This window comes from Gymnoscopelus microlampas (assembly GCF_963454915.1).
Source record: "Gymnoscopelus microlampas genome assembly, chromosome: 10".
Lineage (NCBI taxonomy): Eukaryota > Metazoa > Chordata > Actinopteri > Myctophiformes > Myctophidae > Gymnoscopelus > Gymnoscopelus microlampas.
The window spans coordinates 28,793,254-28,817,090 of NC_139947.1; the positions used below are offsets into that span (position 1 = coordinate 28,793,254).

The window sequence follows — 23,837 nt, forward strand, 5'->3', positions numbered from 1 at the left end:
AACCTCTTGTCACAAGGTAGAGTATGATAACATCGCACTATGTGCCTATAATGCCAGTAGAGTTAATACTAATGTCAACATAGTATTTATAGACTGCAATTGGCTATAAATGCTATAGATTGGAACATTGTTGATTCTATGTTGTAAGATAGAAAAACAATTTGTCCTGCTTTGTCCTAGAAACCTTGTTTCTGGCTCTATGATACTAACTTCTGACTTGTGATGTTCAACCTGCAATCTCAGCCACTGCACCTGCTGTTATAGAGGAGACTCCAGCTCCCAGCCTTGAACCTGAGGCCATTCCAGCTGATGGTAACTTTCACCCCTTTTATAAGTCAGCTAGAGTTTATAGTTTAGTTTTAGATTTAGTTTTTTTTTTAGTATAAGCTTTTAAAATATTTTCTTTCATGGTAAGGCTACCGCTTTGTACATCACTGGACCATTCTCTAACCGCTTTCATCACAAGGTTAACAGACATAATATAAGGTTAAATACAACATTAGATTTATGTCCTAAATATTATTGATATTAGCTATTTATTAACTGCTATTGCTTGGAAATGAAAGGGGTCATTGTTGTTGATTCTTCATTTGACAACAATTTGACCTACATTGCACCACCAAAGTGTTTCTAGCTGTTGATGCTAACGTGTAACTTAATTGTGATGTTCAGCCTCTAACCTCAGCCACTGCACCTGATGGTAACCTTCACTCCTTTTTTATAAGCCAACAATAACCTCTTATAATACTTAAAATGTGGTGATTTTTTTATGGTAAGGGTAGAACACCTCTTGAACATATACACTAACCTCTTTGTCACAAGGTCGAGTATGATAACGTCGCATCGTGTTCCCTTTAGAGTCACGGTTGAGATTTAGTGCCTCATTCACTGCCCTGTCTATCTTTTTTGTATCTCTATGTGTAGTATGTTCCCTGGTCCAGTTATATGGGTTCTATGTCTGTCTCTTCCTCAGCTGTTTCTCCTTTTTAATCACCCCACATGTATGTTATAGTCTTGTTCCCCTGTCAGTTCTTATTGGATCATTGTCCCGTGTTTCATGTGTCAGTTTATGTGCGACAGCTGCTGTCCTTGTTTGCTTGTGTCACCTGCAAACCACTACGTTAAACCCTCCAGTCTTGTGTTTTTATCGCCACCCGCCTCACTGTCCTGCCTGCGTTTGGGTCATCACCACCACAGCTCATAACCAGAGCAGATAATGTGAATGACAACATAGTATTTATACGATACACTATGGATATAAATGCTATGGATCAACATTGTTGATTCTATGTTGTAGAACAGGGGTCTTCAATATTTTTCAGGCCAAGGACCCCTTAACTGAGAGAGAGATGAAACAGGGACCCCCCACTACATGTTATATAAAATTGTGTTGCAGATTAAACTTTTTCATAGATTTCACTTCATGGACTTGTTTGACAGCACTATCAATGCGTAGCGTTGAGTTGGATTCATGTTAATGTGTATTTTCAGACAGTTAACCACTTTAAACCTCAAAACTTTGTTCCCTCTACACCAAAAAACCTCCATGCGGAAAATAGCCGAACTGCAAGCTCTTGTAGATCCGCATTTTTTTGTCTAACTTCTTTTTTATCCTATCACAAAAAGATTTGGCAGCCAGCCCTGTAGTAATTCTGAGGACCCCCTAGGGGCCCGGACCCCCTGTAACACTAGTCTATGTTACTAACCTGTGGTTTGTTATGTTCAACCTGTAACCTCAGCCACTGCACCTGCTGTTATAGAGGAGACTCCAGCTCCCAGCCTTGAACCTGAGGCCGTTCCAGTTGATGGTAACCGTCAGCCCTTTATATAAATCAACTATCATAGAAGCTCTTATGATATTGAAAATGTGGTGATTTTTCATGGTAAGGCTACAAATGTGTACATCACTGGAACATTCTCTAACCGCCTTGACTTAATAACATAGAATGTACAGTATGAAATTCTATTGCCTATTACTGAAAGAGGTCATTGTTGTTGATTCTTCATTGGACAACAATTTGGCCTACTTTCCGCTACCAAAGCTAGTAGTTGGTACTAACTTGTAACTTGTGATGTTCAACCTCTAACCTCAGCCACTGCACCTGCTGTAGAGGAGAGTCCAGCTCCCAGCAATGAAACTGAAGCTGATAAAGTTGATGGTAACCGTCACCCCTTTTTACAAGCCAACTATAACAATTGTTGAAATGTGGTGATGATATGGTAAGGCTACATCTCTGGAACATACATTAACCTCTTTAGTCCACAAGGTAGAGTATGATAACGTTGCATCATGTCTCTATATGCCGGTAGAGCTAATGCTAATGACAACAGCGTATTTCTGCAATATGAGAAATTGTCATAAATGCAATGCAGTAGGTCAACATTGTTGATTCAAGGTTGCAGAACAACAATTACTCTTTTGGTCCTGCTTTGTCTTAGAAACCTTGTTTCTAGTCTATGATACTAACATCTGGCTCTGACTTGTGATGTTCAACCTCTAACCTCAGCCACTGCACCTGCTGTTGTAGAGGAGACTCCAGCTCCAAGCCATGAACCTGAGGCCGTTCCAGTTGATGGTAACCTTCAGCCCTTTATATAAACCAAGTATAACCTAAGCACTTATAATACTTAAAATTTGGGGACTTGTCTTGCTAAGGCAACCACTTTGTACATCACTGGAACATTCTCTAAGCTCCTTTATCACAAGGTATCAGCTATGATGATAACAGCCTTCTGCCCAGGCTTTTCTCATCTCACAAAGAGAAAAGTCTGGTAAAAGAACTACAACAGAAAGTGTCTATAGGGCGGGACTTCCGTTGTATGTACCTCCTCCGGAAGCTGTCTTTTTCGACCAATCACAACACAGTTTTCATGCCCGGGGGATGTGAACACCATAAACGCCATCAACTTCCTTGGGCGGTATTTCCTGTACTTCCACTTAGACACTTTCTGTAGCAGTTCTTGCCCAGCATAATGATAATATCGCATTATGTCCTTATTTGCCAGTTGGGTTAATACCAATACTACTGCTATCACTACTGAAAGAGGTCATTGTTGTTGATTCTCCATAACTTTCCACTACCAAAGCTGTTTTTAAGTTATTGATACTAACTTGTAACTTGTAACCTCAGCCACTGTACCTGCTGTAGAGGAGACTCCAGCTCCCAGCAATGAAACTGAAACTGAAGCTGTCAAAGTTGATGGTAACTCTCATCCTTTATAAGCCAGCAATAACCTCTTATAACACTTGAAATGTAGTGATGTTTCATGGTAAGGCTACAACATTGTACATCTCTGGAACATATACACTAACCTCTTCTGTCTCAAGGTAGAGTATGATATCATCGCAGCATGTTTCTATAGTATACTGTATGCCAGTATAGTTAATGCTAATGACAACAGACTACTTCTGCAATTAAGAAATGCTTATAAATGCAGTACAGTAAGTACACGTTGTTAATTGAAGGTTACAGGACAACAATCTGCCCTGCTTTGTCCTAGAAACCTTTATTTCTAGTCTATGATACTAAGCTCTGACTTGTACCAACCTGCAATCTCAGCTACTGCACCTGCTGTTGTAGAGGAGACTCCAGCTCCCAGCCATGAACCTGAGGCCGTTGCAGTTGATGGTAACCCCTTCAGCCCTTTTAAAAAACAACTATGAGTTCTTAGAATGCAAACAATGTTTTCTACATCACTGGAACATTCTCTAACCGCCTTTATCACAAGGTGCTTTGATTACGTTGCATTTTGCTCTTATATGCCAGTCAAGTTAATACTAATAACATAGAATTTATGAAATTCTAATGGCTATTGCTGAAAGGGGACATTGTTGTTGATTCTTCATTGTACAACAATTTGGTCTACTTTCCACTACCAAAGCTAGTAGTTGATACTAACTTGTAACTTGTGATGTTCAACCTCTAACCTCAGCCACTGCACCTGCTGTAGAGGACAGTCCAGCTCCCAGCCATGAAACTGAGCCTGTCAAAGTTGATGGTAACCATCATCCTTTTTATAGGCCAACTATATTAATAAATGTTTTAATGTGGTTTGCAGTGGTTCGTTATGCAAAGTACATCACTGGAACAATTTCTAACCTCTTATCACAAGGTACTCCAATAACATTGCATTATGTACCTTTTTATTGTTAATACTAATGACAACATACATAGTATGCTATAAACACAATAAGTCAACACTGTTGACTGTTGAATTTCTAGTTGTTGATACTAACTTGTGATGTTAAACCTGTAACCTCAGCCGCTGCAGCTGCTGCAGAGGAGACTCCAGCCCAGCATGAAATTGAGGCCATTAACGTCGATGGTAACTCACCCTTAGTGTACTACCCCTACCCAGCTATAGTTTTTTTTTACAACTTGGTACAACTTGGTAAATCACTGAACAACATGCTCTAACCTCTTTTACAAATACCTTCTCGTCTCCTTATTTATGGTGGGTCATCATAGCTAATGCTAAGGCAATAATGGGAGACTAGAAACTACAGTTCTCATAGTTCTTTGCACAAGATTATTTTTTCTCCAGATCTGCAACTAACATCTCCTCAGCAACTGCTAACATTTATCTAATGTCTGCTCAGCTGATGCGCCTGCTGCTGAGGACACTGCTGCCCCTACCGCTGCCCCTGAAGGCATAGCATCTGCTGCTGATGCTCCAATAGCTGATGATGGTAAATAATGTTCCATCATCTGTCCTGCAAAGGTATTGCAGCACTTTCAAACCCTATTCCTCATGGATTGTTTTGATCAACAGTACAGCTACAGTATACAGCAAGCTTGTTAAATGTGGGACTTATAATTGACTCAAGCTCAGCATGAAACGGAGCGGAGGCCTTTAAAGTTTATGGTAACTCTCACCCATACTGTAGCCTACTGCTCTACACAGCTATAGTACAACCCCCCGTGATGCTTCCTTAATCATTTTAGTTTTTGCTTTTACAATATACTGCAGGTTCAACTTGGTAAAACACTGGACAACATTCGCTAATCTCTTTTACAAATATATTATAGTCTCTTTATAGTGGTCTTCTGCTAATGCTAAGACAATAATGGTAAAAGGAAATAATGCATAATACTGACCTTTGACTGGAGAAACACTTCAATTTGCAGGTAACAAGAAAGTAGGGTTGCCAACTACTGCACCTGAAATTCAAATAAGGGACACTCGGCCGGGCGTCCCTTATTTCCAAGAAAGATAAGGGACGCCCAGAAAAAGATACAATCTCACTGTATATATGCACAGTTTTTGTATATTATATTAACCACTTGAACCCTAGCAACCATATTCCGAGGGGGATATTAGCCAAAAATAGCCAATCTACAAGCTCGTAGATTGCCTATTTCTGGCAGAGATTTGGTGTAAATAAGTGGTACAGACAACTTGACTAGAAGGTTTAAGTGGTTACAACCTGTATTATAGGATATATGTATATGAGCTGTTCAAAATCGTAAGACTAAGTGTGTCCCTTATCAGTTCAATAAAGGACACGACTTTTAGTTTACAAATATGGGACAATTCCTTATTTCAAGGGACGGTTGGCAACCCTACAAGAAAATGTTTTTTCTCCAGGTCGGCAACTAACATCTCCTTAGCAACTGCTTACGTGTATCTAATGTCTGCTACAGTAGCCGCTACACCTGCTGCTGAGGACAGTGCTGCCCCTACCGCTACCCCTGAAGGCATAGCTTCTGCTCTTGACGCTCCAATAGCTGAAGATGGTAAATAATATTGTACATATTATTGTAGTCCTCCTTCCACCCATCAACTGTCCTGCAGAGGTATTATTGCAGCCTTTTCAAACAAATTCCTGATGGAATTATTAGATCAACTGATCAGCTAATAGGCCTTGTTAAGCTTGTTAAAAGTGGGACTTATACTGTATGATGATGGATACTTTACAAACTACCATCTGACAGTAGCTACTGTTAAGTTTGCAAGCCGCACGCCCGCACCCTACGGCTAAATGTATGCATTTCTCTATATACAGCATGTGGAAATATGACAAAAGCAACCAACCAACTGCTCCTAACACTTATCCTGTTTCATAGAGCTTCTGTAATGACCAACTGTTGTTGACCCACTTCTTACAGTAATAATGTATTCATTCTTCGTTCTCAGTATGTGCTCCTATTTTCAAACTTGTGCTCTGAATCAACATCTATATGTACTTGCTCTCTCTCTTACGTTTTCATCTCATTCATATATTTTGCCCACCATCCCTGCATTGGCATAGTAGTCTACCATCATTGGTCAGTGTAGTGGTCAGTGTTGTGGTCAATGGGTCCAGGTGGTGTAGACCTGCCCACCACCACGCAGACCCGGATTCAATCCCGGAGAGAGTGTGAACCTCCGCGAGTGTCCGCACGTGTTACAATCTCCCGGTGAAATTCCTCGCTGTCAGGTGAAGAGAGGCAGACCTGTATAAATGGAGGAGGCACGTGGTTGTCTACACCCTCCCCAACAGTGGGTGTTTGCAGTGATGGGACCGCAGTGCACATGGGAATTGGCAATGACTAAATTGGGGACAATAATGGGTTGTAATGACATAGTCACTGCATCACTAACTTCAACCTGTAACCCCAGTGACACCTGCACCCACCGAGGAAGGAGCTGCCCCTGCACCCGACGCCCCTGCAGATGGTAAACCTTGAATACATCTGTGTGTGTGTGTGTGTGTGTGTGTGTGTGTGTGTGTGTGTGTGTGTGTGTGTGTGTGTGTGTGTGTGTGTGTGTGTGTGTGTGTGTGTGTGTGTGTGTGTGTGTGTGTGTGTGTGTGTGTGTGTGTGTGTGCGTGCGTGCGTGTGTACCTGTGTGCGTACCGTACCAGTCATGTTCCTGTCACAAACACGTCCTACATGAGTCATATATCTGTGTCTCTTTCACCCCGCCAAGTGGGTGCTATTCTCGTGATAGACGGTCTTATCGTCTTGCTCTATACATGTGGTCCTCGTCTGTCTATCTATCTGTGAATGTGTCCTGGTAAGTGACGGTGCATTCGACGGTCACTTTGACACATATCCGTGGTTGTCCCCGTCACGCCGCACACAGAGAGCCGTGACTCCTGTGTTCTGTCCTGCTTGCTTTAGTAGAACACGAGAAATAACAGCGTCTAATACATTTCTAATGGCATTTCAACACTAGCTGCTGCTGCTGCTGCTCCTGCTGCTGATGACAGTGCGGCGCCCCAAGGTGCTGATGCTCCCGCCGACGGTAAACACACGCACCTTACCGCAGACGTACAGTATATCACTGTTAAAAGCTCCAAACGGGCTACCCTACCTGATACCGACAGTACTACCATGCCAAAGTTAACTATGAAAGAAAAGCCATGCACCAGCTGGAAGGGCTAGTGTGCACATAGTGGTCCAGGATCATGCAATATGTTCCATAGTCAATTCACACAGAATGGCATGTCATCAAATGATAGTTCTAATGTTGCCATTGAACATGATTAATATAGTCTTGCATTGCCAGATTATCGGAGATCTCTTTTTACCCATATGTCTGGTGACATCTAAATTCAATGTAATTTAGTTGCTAGAACAGCGGCGAGAACAGCCGCCAACAAACCTACACCCCTCAAACATATCACCATACCACTATTAAGGACCGCCCTAAAGACTTTGGATTGGTTCTGCAATGCAGCTTTTGTTTAAACTCTTAATTGTTTCCATACAGTTTTAGCAACGAAAGCAGTTTGTTTGTAAAAGGTTTCTAGTCGAGCGAAGCGGTTGGAGACAGACCTGTGAGTCTACAATGTATATGTCTAGAGGGCCCTCAGTGCTGGGGGGATTTGTTGTCCCCTAACAGGACATTAACATGCTGTTTGTTTGATGCTAGCTGCTCCAGCCGAAGCTGCCCCAGTAGAGGAGCCGCCCAAGGCCCCGACACCACCTCCCGCTGAAGGTACTACGGCCTATACTGTCAATCAGCGGCCTCCGCTCAGGCCACCGTTGGCTCCACAAAGTCATGCATAATGTTGTCCCCTCCCTTTTTATCCCCGCCAGGAGGCCGGAAAGGCCGAAGGCGAGGGATTATGTTTTCATTCCTGTGAGTCTGTCTCTCTGTCTGTCCGTCTGTCTGTCTCTCTGTCTATATATCTGTCTGTCTGTCTGTCTGTACGTCTGTCTGTCTGTCTCTGTCTGTCTATCTGTACGTCTATCTATCTGTACGTCTGTCTGTCTGTCTGTCTGTCTGTCTGTCTGTCTGTCTGTCTGTCTGTCTGTCTGTCTGTCGGTCGGTCTGTCTTTTTTTTTCCTGGATTCCTTGGATCATGGCACAGCTCCACACATAGGCCCTGGCCATTTGCGCCCAACTAGATTTTCCACCATTTCACGCTTTCCTCAAAACACACTTTGTGTTACTACTCCTATCACACAAAAATATCACACAGACAAATCTATATAGATGTGGCTATTTTCCTCTATAATGACATGCCCAGAATAGCGATGCTAGGGTTCACGTGGGACACATAAAATAACTCATATAGATGAGGATGAAGGATAGAATATGGAGCAAATTGTTATGTCAAAGGAAGAGTTTAAGGGCAATTATTTAAGCTTCTCATCCTTCCGTTCTGTCACGTCTTTTTATTCTCAATGAGTGTTCATCCTGCTGTTGTGTACAGCACTAGACTCCTAACTGCTGTTGTTGTTTTTGAACGGCACCCAGCCCCCACCAGCGCCCCTCTGGACGTGGCTGTTGAGGATGTGAACGACAACAGCCTCACCATCACATGGACGACCCCGGAAAACATCGGAGCCGCTGGCCTGGATGGATACACCGTCGAGTACTGCAAGGAGGGAAGTAAGTTTAACCACCCTGTCAAACGTGTGTGTGTGTGTGTGTGTGTGTGTGTGTGTGTGGGATTGAGGCCTCCAGGCCGCACCTGTCCTCAGAGTGTCAGAGGGCAGATTGACTCATAGCCTCATCCGGGCCGTATACGGCAGGCTGCCTTTCAGCGGCTGTCACTGAATCGCGCTGACGCCACTTTTAGAAGCGGCTCGCTTTGCTTTAATGACATCAGGTCTACTGGGGTTGCACGATGGTGGCCAAATTCTACCCTGCCCCTAACCCGTGTATGTTTGTAAACGTATGTCAGCAGGTGATAAACCACTGTAAGTGGCCTCATTAACATCCACTGAAAAGTATTTTTTAGATATATATTTTTTTTAAACAGGGAGTAAGTAAGTAACTAGCCTGACATGGCCAGACTGAATCACTAGTAAGTGATATGTTTTTGTTAAAAAGTAACTTTTGTTAAAAAGTTAAAGCTCTGTATTCAACAGTAATCATTGCTGTGAGTTTGGTCAGTAACAAGGGTCTCCTCGTTTCTCCAGCTCTTCAGTAAACAGAAAATACCAATTTTGTCCTATCACTTTCGTTTCATCACTTCCAATTTCATTACTGTACGTAACCTGTAGTTCTCTCTCCTAATTGGATAATACTGATATCCCGACCTGATTTTTTTTAAATGTTTTAGTTTTTGTCTAGTTTTAGTCGACTAAATATCATACGATTTTAGTCGAATACAGTTCGACTAAAATCTACAGTTGATTTAGTCGACTAAAATGTATTTTGGCGGTGCCTTGATGGCGTCGAAATGGCAGATTTTACACTTGGTTGCGTGCTGAAAATAGCCGATCTACAAGCTCACAGCGCGATGCGTTGTGGGCTTGTAGATCGGCTATTTTCAGTGCGCAACACCGAGCGCTACCAAACATAAAATGAATTGTCTTTTAGTTCTACTGGATCTATTCTCCACTAGTCCCTTTCTTTTTGTTGATGAAATTGTTAATATATTTAGTCTTAGTTTTAGTCATCATAGCTTATTTTTTTAAAAGTTTTTATTTCGTTTTCGTCAGTGAAAAAGGTAGTCGACGAACATTTTTCGTCATAGTTTTAGTCGACGAAATCAACACTGCCTGATGGCTTGTCGTGAGCAACGTGCCAACGCTAACTCTGGTGTTCCCCCCCCCCACAGCCTCTGATTGGGTTGCAGCTAACGAGCAGCTGACCAACGCTAATTGCCTCACCATCAAGCATTTGACAACAGGTGACCTGCTGTGTGTGCGAGTGGTGGCTGTTAACCCCGCGGGTCGCAGTGAGCCTGGTGCCCTCGCTGCCGCCGTGCCAATCCGTGAGATGCCTGGTGAGTAGCAACTGTAGCAAAGCACAGTGACAGTACGCAGGAAAATCCTCCGCAATACTTTAACACTGAGGATGTTATTGTGTAATGTGCATATACTACCGTACGTGTGAAAGTGCAGGTATTCTCATTACTGGAATAGCTGTCCATAGAACGATACAATAGTCTTATTCATATGTCTACTTAAAGGGAAATACCACTCAATTAAAACATTTGATTTCTCTATAATTTCTCTATAATTTAATTTTTCTCCCCTAGAGTATATTTCAGAGAAATTCAGTGGTGTTCCAAAATATAAAAATCTTTCTCCATGCATGTACAGTAAGGAGCGGAAGGGATGTCATTTTGTTTTCTTTCGGGGGGACATAAATGTCCCATATATTTCAAAGGTCATTTCTTTTCTCTTTGGTTTCCAGCCTCTTAATCAAGTCGGTCTCTTGATGGCTATAACTTATGACCTATCCTTGGAGTTCTCACGTTGCAAACTGTGTGAGGTATAAGTAGTAGATGCTAGCTCGACCAATGGACTCCACAGCTGTACACGCATAAATCTCCTGGTGCTGACAAGACCTTTCATTAGCTTTGAATTACACATGCCGTTCACTGAGCAGTGTGAGCACACACACCTACAGAAGGTAGATTTGGCCATAAGCTGTGCCAAGTAAGAGTAACCTGAACCCACGTGAGTTTGTTAGCAACGTGCGTGCTCAGGGCTATACCTGAATCTGTTGAGTTCCCCTGTTAAGAGAACGTTGTGAGTGGATAAAGACTGCATCACATTATGGATGTAAAACATCGAGGTAGACGTTTTATCAGGGAAAATACAGCTTCAGCTTCACCTAGCTTGATGACTGCTCAGATGGGCTTGATGAGCGCTCAGGGGAGAGCCGTCAGGGGTTAAGTGTCTCGCTGCAGGACACTTTGACACATAGACAGATGGGTCGTGGGGCGAACCGGTGACCTTCCGATTCCCAGGCGGCCTCTCTCTACCCACAAATAGGATCCAGGGCAAACCCAGTGTTCCCCGATCAGTATGACATCGTTGCTGTCGGGGCAGAAACCTCTTATCTACATATTTTAACTTGTTGTGATTTTTCGTAAATGAATGCCCTGCTTGATCCATACTACAGCGTCACACGAAAGCATCAAAAGTAGCAGATCTGCAAGCTCGAAACGTGGCGAAAATTGAAATTGTACCAGTTTTGGACATACTGTATGAGGTTTCCACCCGACAGAGACGATACTGTATGTAAATGCAACAGTGTCCCGCACATAAAATAGCAGATCTACAAGCTTGTAGATTTCTGGCACCACCATCATACAGCTAAGCATTACATCAGGCTTCACAGTCAGAGTATTGGTTGCACTGTTGTGCCAGCCACACGTGTCCAATTCTCAGTTTCAGTCGAGCAGTTTGATTTAATGCCGGTGTCAGGCAGGTGAAGGAAAACATTTAGCTAATGAAAGTGACATCTGTCAGCTGTATATACTCTGTGACTGACATTAACCTTGTTAGTATACGACCTCGGTGACACATCATTTAACTATCATTTATGACCGTGACTCTCAAAATGGTCTGATGTCTGGCAAGTGGCCGGCCACAGTAAAAATACACACACACTGTGAAAAGAAAATAATGGAATGCAAAAGGGAAAGCTTTTTAACCACGTGAACCCGAGCATCCCTATTCTGGCGTTGAAAATAGTAGTTGCGTTGCAAGTTATTTTTGGCGAAGAGATTTGGTGTAGCGGGGAAAAACAAGCAGACCTAGTATAGAGCCCTGGGGGACGGGGAGCCCTGGTTAATCCAGTTTTCAGCTTCACCCTGCTGATTGATTGATTGATTGATTGATTGAATACTTTATTAGTCAGAAATGTAAATAGCACGTGGTATAGTCGTACATTAAGAATAAAACGAAAAGGATAACACAAAAAAGTCCTGGGGACTTGTTTCCATTGTGGTCCTATGTATGTATTCAATTCATCAACATAGAATAAAAAATGTACACAATAATATATATCATCAACAAATACAAAACACTATATGTACAAAGGAGAAAAAGGAAAAACGGCGGTAGTGAATTACACCTCCTTGCATTTACCTCCCCTTGTGGTCTCCTGATAGATGATTTTTCAGGCCAATTTTGAAAGAAACCAGTGAGTGATTCACATCTTTTGACGGATGGTGTCAGGGCATTCCACATTTTGGTGGCAGAGTAGTAGAATGAGAGTTTACATGTTTGTTCTATATGTGGGTGGCACCAGATCGTTGTCGCTTCCTCTAGTAGTGTGGCTGTGGGTGTCACTCACTTTGGAGAAGTAGTTGGTCAGGTTATTGAGGGCATTGCCCCTTTGATTATCTTAAATACCAGTCCCTTTTGTATTTGCTTAACCCTGTCTTCTACCCTGAGCCATCCCAAACTGTTGGCTGCTTTCCCAGGGGGCCTCTCTACCCATTCAGCTATAGCTGCTCCAAGTTGAAACCTATTCAGCGTAGTGCTTAAGTGGTTAATATTGTGAAGGTGATTCCTTAGTTTACACCTTTCTCTCTGTTCCTGCTGTACATGACACTGATGCCTTGTTGTGATTAGTAACTGTGGTCGTTCTTTTGGCATTCGTCATAAGAGGCTACTTAGAGCTCATTACGTCCTTGTAATGCATACATACTGTATAAACTGTCACTCTACTGTAATTGGTTGTTATTGGTTCATGGTGAGAGGCTCAGCGTGGCCTCAGAATAGATGTGATCAACAGAGTGAAGGGATATCATTACCAAGCTCTTTGTTCTTAGCTGAACTTTCCCTTCAAACCCAAGTGTATTAAGTTACAACACCATCGTCTTGTTGTTGTCGTCGTCGTCGTGGTGGTGTGTAATGAGTCTGATTCCATCCCACGTGTTTAGAATTAGAATCAGAATCTGTTTATTGGCCTGACGTTCATATACTAGGAATTTGACTGGTGCATTGCTCTGACATAGAAAGAAAAAAATAGATACAGTAGATGAGAGACGAATAGATGAAGTTAATATTTACTTTTTTTTATACTTATTTTCTCTCATCTTATATAAACTTAAAAATAGGAATTGAAACACAGGTGTTTTTCCATTTCCTGAAAAGTAACAATTTTGGACCCGACAGCGACAACATTATTCCGACACTGGTGTGTGACGCAGACATGATGTAAACTGTCCTAGAAGTACAACTGTCTGAAGGTTAACTATGTTTGTGGGGTGGGTGTGTTATTTCCTGCTGGCAGAAGACGATACCCCCTGAAACAAGCTGGATCTAATGAGGAGAACCACTGGTTAGCTCAGAGGAAGGAAACATGAGCTTAATAGGGATTTTAGGGTGTGTGTGTGTGTGTGTGTGTGTGTGTGTGTGTGTGTGTGTGTGTGTGTGTGTGTGTGTGTGTGTGTGTGTGTGCGTGTGCGTGCGTGATATAAATTCCGCTGTGCACTACTGTATACTGTAGTTCCAAGCATTGAATCCTCATGACGGGTGTTGATAAAGCATGCGTCATACATGAACCAAGTTATTGTGTCACAGTGAGATCAAATAGCGGCAACACTGGTCATAACTCCTCTCTTTCAACAGGTCTACATTGGCCTTCACAAAGACACCCTCTTTTGCTCAGACACAGTGGCAGATTCTAGATTGTTTCCGTGCGGAGAAGAGCAGTGTTGATTTTGACAGCAAATTTTGATTTAGTTTGAGTCATAGTCTTTTGAATAAATTTAAAATTTAGTTTCGCCTCCCCCTGGTCAGCCGGGGCGCCTGATGGAGGGGAAGGGAACTGGTTGGAATAACGTGTTCCTTCCACGCGCTACGTCCAACCAGGGAAACTCCCCCCTGTCAGGTGACAAGAAGGTCAGTTGGCTCTCATGCATCGAAGGAGGCATGAGCTCGGCCCTGGCCTCCCTAGGCTGGTGGGGGGAGTGTAGTGCCCAGGATCACTTAGCAAATTGGCACCGGGTGAAAAAAGGGTTACAAAATCGTGGGATAAAAATTATTTAAAAAAAAAAAAAAAGAGTTTCAGTCATATTTTAGTCACCTGAAATGTTTTACTGTTAGTCTAGTTTTAGTCGACTAAATATCATAAGATTTTAGTCCACTAAATCTACAGTTGATTTAGTCGACAAAAATGTATTTGGTCGGTGCCTTGATGCCGTCTTAAAGGCTGATTTTACATGTGGTTGCATGCTGAAAATAGCCGATCTACAAGCTCACAACGCGTCGCAGCGCGACGCGTTGTGAGCTTGTAGATCTGCTATTTTCAGAGCGCAACACCTGAGTGTCATTTAGTTATACTGGATCTCTTCTCCACTAGTCCCTCACTAACATTTTAGTCTAGTTTTTATTTGTTGACGAAATTGTCAATATATTTAATCTTAGTTTCAGTCATCATAGCTTAGTTTTTATTTCATTTTTATTTCGTTTTCGTCAGTGAAAAAAGGTAATCGACAAAAAAATTTCGTCATAGTTTTAGTCGACGAAATCAACACTGGAGAAGAGACACGTTGGTTGTCTCCCGAGTGCTGTGATGCCAGGGAGCCTGGGACACAGTTCAGGACATAGCTAGGAAGTGTGCTGATTAGCAGGGGTTTTAGGTCTCAGGCCATGGATCAGGAATCCGGCCACTGTGGGATTGATGCTTCCAGGAGTCTGATCCCGATCCCACACGCTAATAAGCCACGAGCAGCGGAGCATGACGAGTGCAAAGAGTTACACGGTAAACTCCTCAGTGCTAATTTATCCATTGAGAGTAAGAGCAAATGGTGCCAATGGACCGTTTAAGACTGCATTGTGAATGGTGGGAGAGAAATGGAGGTTGTGTTATTGTGGGGAGGTGTTAGGGGGGTCCTTTTTGTATCCCGTAAGCCTTGTCATCACTTGAGAGATTTGCTGCTTATGTGGACTATGGGGACTCTGTTCCAAACCAAACAATTCCATGAACCGATTGGATGACGGCCTCTATGTTATGCACTGACTGTGATACGGTTTCACTTGCAACCACCTATAATCCACTAGCATTCAAAACAATTAATATTGGCAGTTTAAGAATCTAAACAATGCGCGAGGACATACAGTAGGTTTCCTAAGAAAAGAATGGTAAAGCTTTCTATGAAGCCCATGTTTATAAGGCATTATAAACAATGTGAGATAAATGTTTATGTCATTATAAAGCAATACAAGCATTGTGTAATAACCTTTAAGATCAAGTATAAAAAACATTAAGCTCAGTGGCCTGTGGTTAGAGTGTCCACGTTGAGATTGGGAGGTTGGGGTTCGATCTCTGGCCGAGTCACACCAAAGACTATAAAATGGTACCCGATGCATCCCTGCTTGGCACTCAGCACCAAGGGTTGGATTGGGGGTAAGGTCATAATGTGTGTCCTGCAATTATGAAACATTATAATAGACCTTATAAGTATTAGAATGCTTCACAAGTTGTTATAGTTATTGTTATGAAGCACTGTGAGTATTTACGAGTGTTTATAACTATAATTGTACAGTGTTATAAGCAGAATATAATGCATTATAAGTATGTTTATAATGCATTGACATGGACGTGGAAGGAAGGAAGTGTTAGCAAAAGGATGTAAGAAGCTAACATAATTTTCTTTGCCATAACATTACTGTAAGTGTACATCACAGAAGCAGATGGCTGAGTCAGTTGGAAGTAGCGCAGACATAAGAGGCACACTGCTGTCCGGCTACATCTTGACTTGTGACATGTGGTGTGAATGCATGTCAGTGCTCGTCTAAGACCTCATCATCAGAGCTATTTTAGGAGCGGTGTTTGGATGTCGTGGTTCTCCTCTCCTCGGCTCCTGATCTGCTCCCAAATACTGTACATACCATGTCAGTCCTTCCCCGGGCAACTCCACCAGTTTCACTGTCGCTTGTTTCTTTTCAAATCTACGCACAATCGTCAATAGGAGTTCTTACTCAATGCTCCCATTCTAGGTTTTAACCTCACGAACCCTGTTCTCGTGTAGACGGGAAATGGAGGTATGATAGGGGGGTTTTAACGAGAACTTCACTTTTAAAACTTCACGATGATGACAAAGTGGTAAAATGCTGTCGTGCCTTCCAATGCACTGACTTCAAGGCCACTTCCTTTCCATGACAAATGAGCTTCTTTCTTTAGCTTGGATGGCTGCAGAGCCCTTGGGTTTGGCCAGGTGGCTATTTTTAGGTCCTTCACACATGTTCTGGCGTGGCCGGTCTATGAGTAGTTAATGTATTTAGGAGCCTGTTGACCTGTCATCCTTAGCATGTGTAGCCTCACCCTGAAAACATGAGTACGTCCTGGCCTCCACTTGTTCCCTAGAGGAATGTCAGCGGGCAATGTTTGCCCATGTGAACACTTTTAAATCATTTAATATCTTTGTGAGACTAAAAGTGTTCATGTTAACACATTGACTGCCAGGAATTAATTCATCTATTCATTCATCATCCTTGCCTACGGTTTTACCTTATTTTGACGATCCACGAGATCCACGGAAGCCACGACGTGGACACGGATGTAAACAAAAGCTGTCTGGGGGGGGGGGGGGGGGGTGTCTCCTCTTTCCTCCGGAACAAAAACATTTTAACCGTGATCGTCTGTTCTGTTGAATATGGCTCGTTTTCACAAAAAAATTAAGATATCCGAGCTAGATGTTTTTTTTCTAAATCTCATAACATGGGAGTCAAACAGAGTTTGTTTGGGGCGATTAGGTAATTTCCGCCTCTATCATTATCTTGCAGTTAAGGGATCAATAATAGGTTGGCGAGGCCTGGGCCGTGGCGTCGCGGTCCAGGCACCCTCGGTTGAAATCCCTTAACTGACAGCGTGTCGCGGGTTCGCGTCCCGTTCCCGACGACCTTTGCTGCGTGTCTTCCCTCATCTCTCTCCCCGTTTCCTGTCAGCCCACTTTCACTGTCCCTCTCCAAATAAAGCTATAAAAAGCCCCCCCCCCCCCAAAAAAAAAATAATAGGTTGGCGAAGAGTGCCCTCTAGCGTAATCACTGAAAACCTGATTTCCTTTTTTTAAAGAACGCATACTGTATATGCGTTCTTGGCGGGCAAGTGTTGGATTTGAAAGAACGCATATATGCGTTCTAGGCAATGTGTTAAGAGTGACGTAGCGATTACGTAACCAGTAACTCTCGATCAGATCTTCTCTCCTTTGTTTATTAATTGCACTAAGCCAGGGGTCTTCAACAGGGGGTCCGGGACTCCTAGGGGGTCCTCAGAGTTACTACAGGGGGTCCGCCAAATCTTTGTGTGATATGATTTTTCTTTTTACCTTAACCTCTTGAACCCTAGCATCCCTTTTCTGAGGAGAACATTAGCCAAAAATAGCAGATCTACAAGCTCACAACGCTTCGCAGCGCGAGGCGTTGTGGGCTTGTACATTGGCTATTTTTGGCAAAGAGGTATAGGTGTAGAGGGAAAAAAGAGCAGACCAAGTAAACAAAAAAAGTATAATCTGAAACACAATTTTATACACTATAGAGGGGGGTCCCTGCTTCATCTCTCTCTCAGCTAGGGGGTCCTTGGCCTGAAAGACCCCTGTTCTAAGCATTTCTTTATACAGTTGATAATCTCTTAACTTTCTTATAAGCCTAATCTTGTGGTTCTTAGAATTACAATTGGTTATAATAATAACTAGAGAGTTCTCTTCTGTACAACCTCCTCTGGGAATGACTCTCAGAACCATCTATCCGGGCTCCCTTCCATCATTTCCAACCGGGCTTCGCTGCATTCTGCAAACTCTGTGACCTCCACCATGAAACCAACCCAAACCCTAACAGCTCAAGTTGAACCAAGAACAAACCAATGAAATCCCCTGCATGCTATTTTTTATTTCAATTTTACGCCAAATAAACAATGTATTAAAAGCATAATAATAAGAAAAGTTACATTTACAGTATATTGTTTATCTGCAGACCGCCCAAGGATACGCATGCCTCGCTCCCTCAGAACACGCATCGTGAAGCACGTCGGAGAGCAGGTCAACCTGACTATCCCCTTCCTTGTAAGATCACACACACACACACACACACACACACACACACACACACACACACACACACACACACACACACACACACACACACACACACACACACACACACACACACCAAATATTTCACAGAAGTTATAATTTACAGTACATGTTACATCCATACATGTTAAAACCGTCTAAGATGGAGATCTACTCCACAGGGTTCGCCCAAGGCTGACCAGGTGACCTGGCTGAAGAATGGTCAGCCTGTGGACACGAAGCGGATTCTCATTAGGAACACTGACAAGAATACCATCTTTTTCATCCGCACTGCCACGAAAGATGACTCTGGTGTCTATGAGCTGACTGTCAAGGTGGACAGCTTTGAGGACAAGGCCAAGATTACTCTGCAGATTGTAGGTACGTGACAGACAGACAGACAGTACTCTCAACAATACTGACAATACTGTATACTCTCGTCTCCCGCATGGGAGACGAGAGTATACAGTATTAGGCTTTTGGGCTTCAGGCTGAGCTACTCTGCTGCACGTGTGCCTCGTTGTCATTCATGCAGGTTAATCATTCATGTAATGGTTTGTCCTGTGATTCCCCAGAGCTACCAGGGCCTCCAGCCAGTATCAAACTGATGGACTGCTGGGGCTTCAACGCTGCCCTGGAGTGGACCGCTCCCAAGGAAAATGGAAACACAGAAATCACTGGATACACTGTCCAGAAGGCTGACAAGAAAACCGGGGTGAGACATACACTGCATACTGTGCACACGCATGCATGTACTGTATGCACACTCAATACGTGAATGGACTATGTCCATTTAAGGCCTATAAGGTCCTGAGGAGACAAGTGACGTGAATCTGAGATCCACCTCAACAGCCATGTGTGTAATCTGTGTTTTAATGTCATCAGTACATCTAAGAGTCTCTTCATCAAGCTGCTTTATTTTGACTGGCCTGCAACAATACATTTGATAAAGGTGATGTGAGTAACAGACTGAACACCACGGAACCTCACCATTAAAGGTCCCTGTGCTCCCCACACGTTTTTCTTCACGCCACCGCATTCGTTCGCTGCGGCTTCTCTCACCCATGAGTACAGATCTGGTATTATGTGTTCCATTTTACACACTGCCGCTTATATTGGTTAAACGTGACGCAAAGCTCAGCCAAACAGTGAAGCCGGGTTGCCGAGCAGGGAAGCCGGTGCCCACACCACCCCAAACAGAGATTTGTTGCGTCCTCCGCAGACCTGCGGACAGAGAGATTCAAATATTTGTGATTTTTTTTGGTTCTCTCTCCGATCGAATTGCCACTGAGCACTGCACGCCAAGATTGAGGTCATTCAGCCGGACGGCACCCGAGTTATGCCGAGGACATTAATAGATAGATGTACTGTATGTATGCATTGTATCTGTCGGAAAGGTAGAGTAGAGTACGGTGTGATAGGGAAAGAAGGAGTAGGATGTTGGGAGAGACATATGAAGAAATAAAATACTGCCAAGGGGAGTGATACGTGGTGCACGGTAAACTCTTCCATGTTTGTAACTCAGAGAGTGTACAAATGTAACCCGTACATCCGTTCCGTTTAGTTACTTTACACCACTGCATTTGGTTATTTATAAAACTGTCAGAGTGAAATCAACACTCCAGATTTCACAGTGTGGGCCAGCAAGCAAAACATTTTACATACATTTGACATCTGATAGGCTGCTGTCACATACATGCCACCACCACTACCGGCACTCTGCCAGCAGTCAACTGCTGAAACTATACGTTGTATGGACTTGTTTTACTGCTCTCACCTTCTCCGCATCTCAAGTACAGTATTTACTGTGTGTTTTTGCCCGCATTCGTTCTTTAAATAGACATAACAATCAACATTCCAACAGAAAATTGCATTGTACAGTATGCGGTCTTCCGCTACAAAACAATAGAACCATAATAATAATAATAATATACTACCCACTCCTTTGGGGTATTTTTGGCCACTGTGCGTTTGCACATAATTATGTGAAATGTGTCTTCTGCATATATCCATCCTAACTATTAGAAGCAGTGAGTGCTATTAATACAGCGCCCCGGGGAGCAGTTAGGGGTTAAGTGTCTTGCTCAGGGACAATTAGACACATAACTGTAAGCCCAGTGTCGGCCCTTACGACTTAAATGCCCGTTTGTGTGATGTCCGCAAGGAATTGGGCCTGTCCCTCTCTCAAATTGTCTTTATACACCCTTTCCATAAGTCTGCATTTCTGACTGAGGGAATTAAAATGAACAGAATGACCTAAAGACAATACTACTACTACTAAATAATAATAAGAATAATAAATACTCACCTTGACTAGTGTACTTGACAGTATGAATTTGAAAAGTTATGAAAAGTGTCATGAATGAAGGACTCACCTACGGTAACGTTGTCTTGTCTCCATATGGAACGTGACTGTGTTTTGTCCCCTGTCCAGGATTGGTTCACAGTCCTGGACCACTACCACAGACTTACTGCCACCGTCTCTGACCTCGTCATGGGGAATTCCTACAGCTTCAGGGTGTTCTCCCAGAACAAAGTGGGCAGGAGCGAGGAGTGTGCCGTCACCAAGGATTTGGCCAACGTCCAGAAGACAGGTAATCTTTTTTTTTTTTTTTACGTTGCATCTGCTTTTAATCCACGTGTTGTAATGTGGGTGTCACTTTGACAGAAAAAGTCAACTGAGAGACATACAGTATGTGTGTGCAATTTGTGCATGCACATCTTAATACAGTACTTGAAATGTTGTGTTTCTCGCACTCCCACTTCCTCTCTCCACTACCATGCAATGCACGGGAATCAGCTACTCCCAGAGTATAGAGCAAAAAACCCTCAAATACCTGAAGTAACACTGAAGCATAGAGCATAGAGTTCTCAAATTCTGCCTATCCGACCGACCTGACCGAGCCTCGAGTTCCTTACAAAAAGGGGGAAAAACTTATATATCAACCCCAAAAATGTACTTGATTGGGTTTCAGAAGGTCGCCGGTTCGACCCTCGGCTTGGCCCGGTCTACTTGTCAAAGTGTCCCTCTGCAAGACACTTAACCCATGACAGTTTTCCCCCCTTGCACTCATCTAAGCCATCTGAGCAGTCATCTGCTGGATGGAGCAGTAAAAGTAATTTCCCCTCCCCCTGGGGACCAGGAAATATTCCTTTTTCCCAGTAAACTTTACCGAGAGTAAAATTGCGACACGTGATGCGTCTTCATGTCCTGGAGTGTGTGTGTGTGTGTGTGTGTGTGTGTGTGTGTGTGTGTTTTTCTCTGATCAGCCTCGACTAAACTAGACCTTGTTGTTATTGTGACACAGTCATAGTCTACAATCCCCCTGAGTACAAGGAGCGTGACTACACTGAGCCCCCCAAGTTCACCACCCCCCTCAATGACCGTGCCACCACCGTGGGATATACCGCCAAGCTGCTGTGCTCCGTACGTGGATACCCCATGGTATGGTTATGATTCTCTCTCTCTTTTCACACGCATGCACGCATGCACGCACGCACGCACGTACAGTACACAGACACACACACAGACACACACACTGGTTCCATTTCTACACTCTCAGAGTTTCAGACCTGAAAGGGTCCATTTGGTTCCCAATCATTTATCTGGGGACTACCTGGAAACCCCTGTAGGGAGGACCTATACAGTTCAATGTGCTCTTTAAAAAAGCAGGGAAATACTGCACTGGGGGACTGTGCCGGGCTTTAGACGAGGTCAAGATAGCAATGTGGAAACAATTTGCCAGACCACACCTCAACAAATGTACTTGGGTGTGACAATGACAACTGCGTCGGCCGCAAACTAGCAATGATACTTGAGCTGCGTTTCGTGCTGTTTTGCGCTGGGTGTATGCTAGGGCTCTGAGAGTGTAAAGTGGACCCAAATGACATTTGTTTTCACACTCACATTCACATAGACTCACTAAAGTGCGATATGTTCCAAAAACCTCCATGTACTCCTTGGGTTGATATCCGCTCTATGCAATCCACTCTTTGTCACAACCAAAATCTCTGCTCCCCATCCAATGTCCTGGATTACAATGGCTTTCCCATGCAGCATGCCCCACTGATAGTTGCTGACAGCTGCCAATTGGCTGGTATTCTGGCAAGTAACTGACTGGCATTTAAAGGGTGACCTGTACAGTAAAGTTGTTCCTTTTCCAGAGCTCAGATACACGTGGCAGCTACTGTAAGCTGGTGGAGATGTCAGCATGATAATGTCAAGGAAGTCAGGGTGCATCCTGGCATGGGGAAGATGCTCACATTACCATGCTGCGTTACATCTGTGGGTCAGACATACTGCTGCATGAATTGCAAAGTTGTCATTCTTCTTGTCTTTGGAAAGATGTTTAATGTGTGATAGTGATAGTTTTTGTTTAAAACGAAATGTTTTTTTTGTTACATGATTCTATATTCCATTGTGTGTTTGTTCATTAACAGGGTTATCCCCATCTTTCCAGTGCTTTAGTAAACAGAAAATAAATGTTCAGATCATGATACCAAATTGAGCAAATCAGGAGAGAGGACCCATTTATCAGCTTCAATGTTATAGTGGTCCAATTCCAAATTTCTCTCCTTATGTTTTTGTTTCATCACTTCTAATTTCACTTCTTTATCCTGTATCCTATATGTTCTGTTTACTAAAGAGAGACTGGGGAATACCCCTGTTACTGAACAAAAACTATAGCAATGATTATTAATTACACTTATCTAAACAAAAGAATATCACATATACCACCTTTAAGTAATATCATATGCAATGAATTAAGTATGTAGGTCGAAGTGGCTTATTGCCGGTATCAGCTGAGCAACAAGGGGCGTCTATCCCGGTTATAAGGTCGCGAGAACAGGGAGATGGATTGCTGAGGGAGAGCATAAGTTGTCCTCTCCGGTGGGTGTAAGCACAACTTGTGCTGGGGGAGTTGTGCTTACAGCGTAAGAAGGTGTGAGCACAACTTGAGAAAGCTGCCTGCCTTCAATTAATTAAAACACTATTATAAGTATATGGGGTTGAACCACTTAAACCCTACAGTACATACTTCATTGACTGGAGTCCCTCAGGGTTCTATACGAGCTCCTTTTCCCCCTCTACACCAAATGACAAAAATAGCCGATCTCCAAGCTCACAACGTGTACTGTTGTATTGCAACGTGTTGTGAGCCTGTAGATGTGCAATGTTTGGTGAATGTTTGCCCCAGAATAGGGACGTTAGGTTTCAAGTTGCTACTAAGTCTAAGAATCTTTAGTTTTAAAGCTTGTTATTGTCGGTATGACCATTATTAAACCATTTGCTGATGTTATATAGCGTGCCCAATGAGGCATTAACGTTTCATCTATAAAGACCTCATGTTGAACAGAGCTTGGCTGGCTCTGGTATGTCTATGTGGCTGTCTCAGTATGTGTCTCTCTGGACTTGGCTGGCGGTCGCCTCTCTGGTTAAACTTAATCTTTACAGTTGTCTGTTCCTTACTGACGCAGATGGCTCAGATGGCAGGTGATGATTTGTCAATGATTTGACCTAGTTGTCCTTGGCTCCTCACCCAGTGAGTGATTGAGAAGGCACAGGGCGCTGGGCAGACTGGGTGGGCACGTCACGGTGGTGGTCACTTAAGCTGTGATGCGGAACATGGTGGAG

At 43.2% G+C, this 23,837-nt stretch overlaps 1 protein-coding gene across 47 annotated transcripts in view; it reads left to right on the forward strand.

Annotated features, from left to right (window-relative positions):
* mybpha (myosin binding protein Ha) overlaps positions 1 to 23,837 on the forward strand; it is a 35,394-nt gene that overhangs the window by 4,611 nt on the left and 6,946 nt on the right. Inside the window, exons 3-22 of one of the 47 annotated variants that reach the window (XM_084068141.1) lie at positions 244 to 312; positions 1,740 to 1,808; positions 2,094 to 2,159; positions 2,508 to 2,576; positions 3,132 to 3,203; positions 3,561 to 3,629; positions 3,934 to 3,999; positions 4,264 to 4,326; positions 4,601 to 4,690; positions 5,646 to 5,738; positions 6,604 to 6,660; positions 7,162 to 7,230; positions 7,861 to 7,926; positions 8,692 to 8,826; positions 10,004 to 10,171; positions 18,105 to 18,193; positions 18,385 to 18,583; positions 18,778 to 18,917; positions 20,637 to 20,796; positions 21,511 to 21,647. In XM_084068141.1, coding sequence (XP_083924267.1) covers positions 244 to 312; positions 1,740 to 1,808; positions 2,094 to 2,159; positions 2,508 to 2,576; positions 3,132 to 3,203; positions 3,561 to 3,629; positions 3,934 to 3,999; positions 4,264 to 4,326; positions 4,601 to 4,690; positions 5,646 to 5,738; positions 6,604 to 6,660; positions 7,162 to 7,230; positions 7,861 to 7,926; positions 8,692 to 8,826; positions 10,004 to 10,171; positions 18,105 to 18,193; positions 18,385 to 18,583; positions 18,778 to 18,917; positions 20,637 to 20,796; positions 21,511 to 21,647 — 1,946 coding nt within the window. The remainder of the gene's footprint in view (positions 1 to 243; positions 313 to 1,739; positions 1,809 to 2,093; positions 2,160 to 2,507; positions 2,577 to 3,131; positions 3,204 to 3,560; positions 3,630 to 3,933; positions 4,000 to 4,263; positions 4,327 to 4,600; positions 4,691 to 5,645; positions 5,739 to 6,603; positions 6,661 to 7,161; positions 7,231 to 7,860; positions 7,927 to 8,691; positions 8,827 to 10,003; positions 10,172 to 18,104; positions 18,194 to 18,384; positions 18,584 to 18,777; positions 18,918 to 20,636; positions 20,797 to 21,510; positions 21,648 to 23,837) is intronic. The other 46 variants (XM_084068152.1, XM_084068142.1, XM_084068163.1 and 43 more) reach the window with 46 other exon arrangements.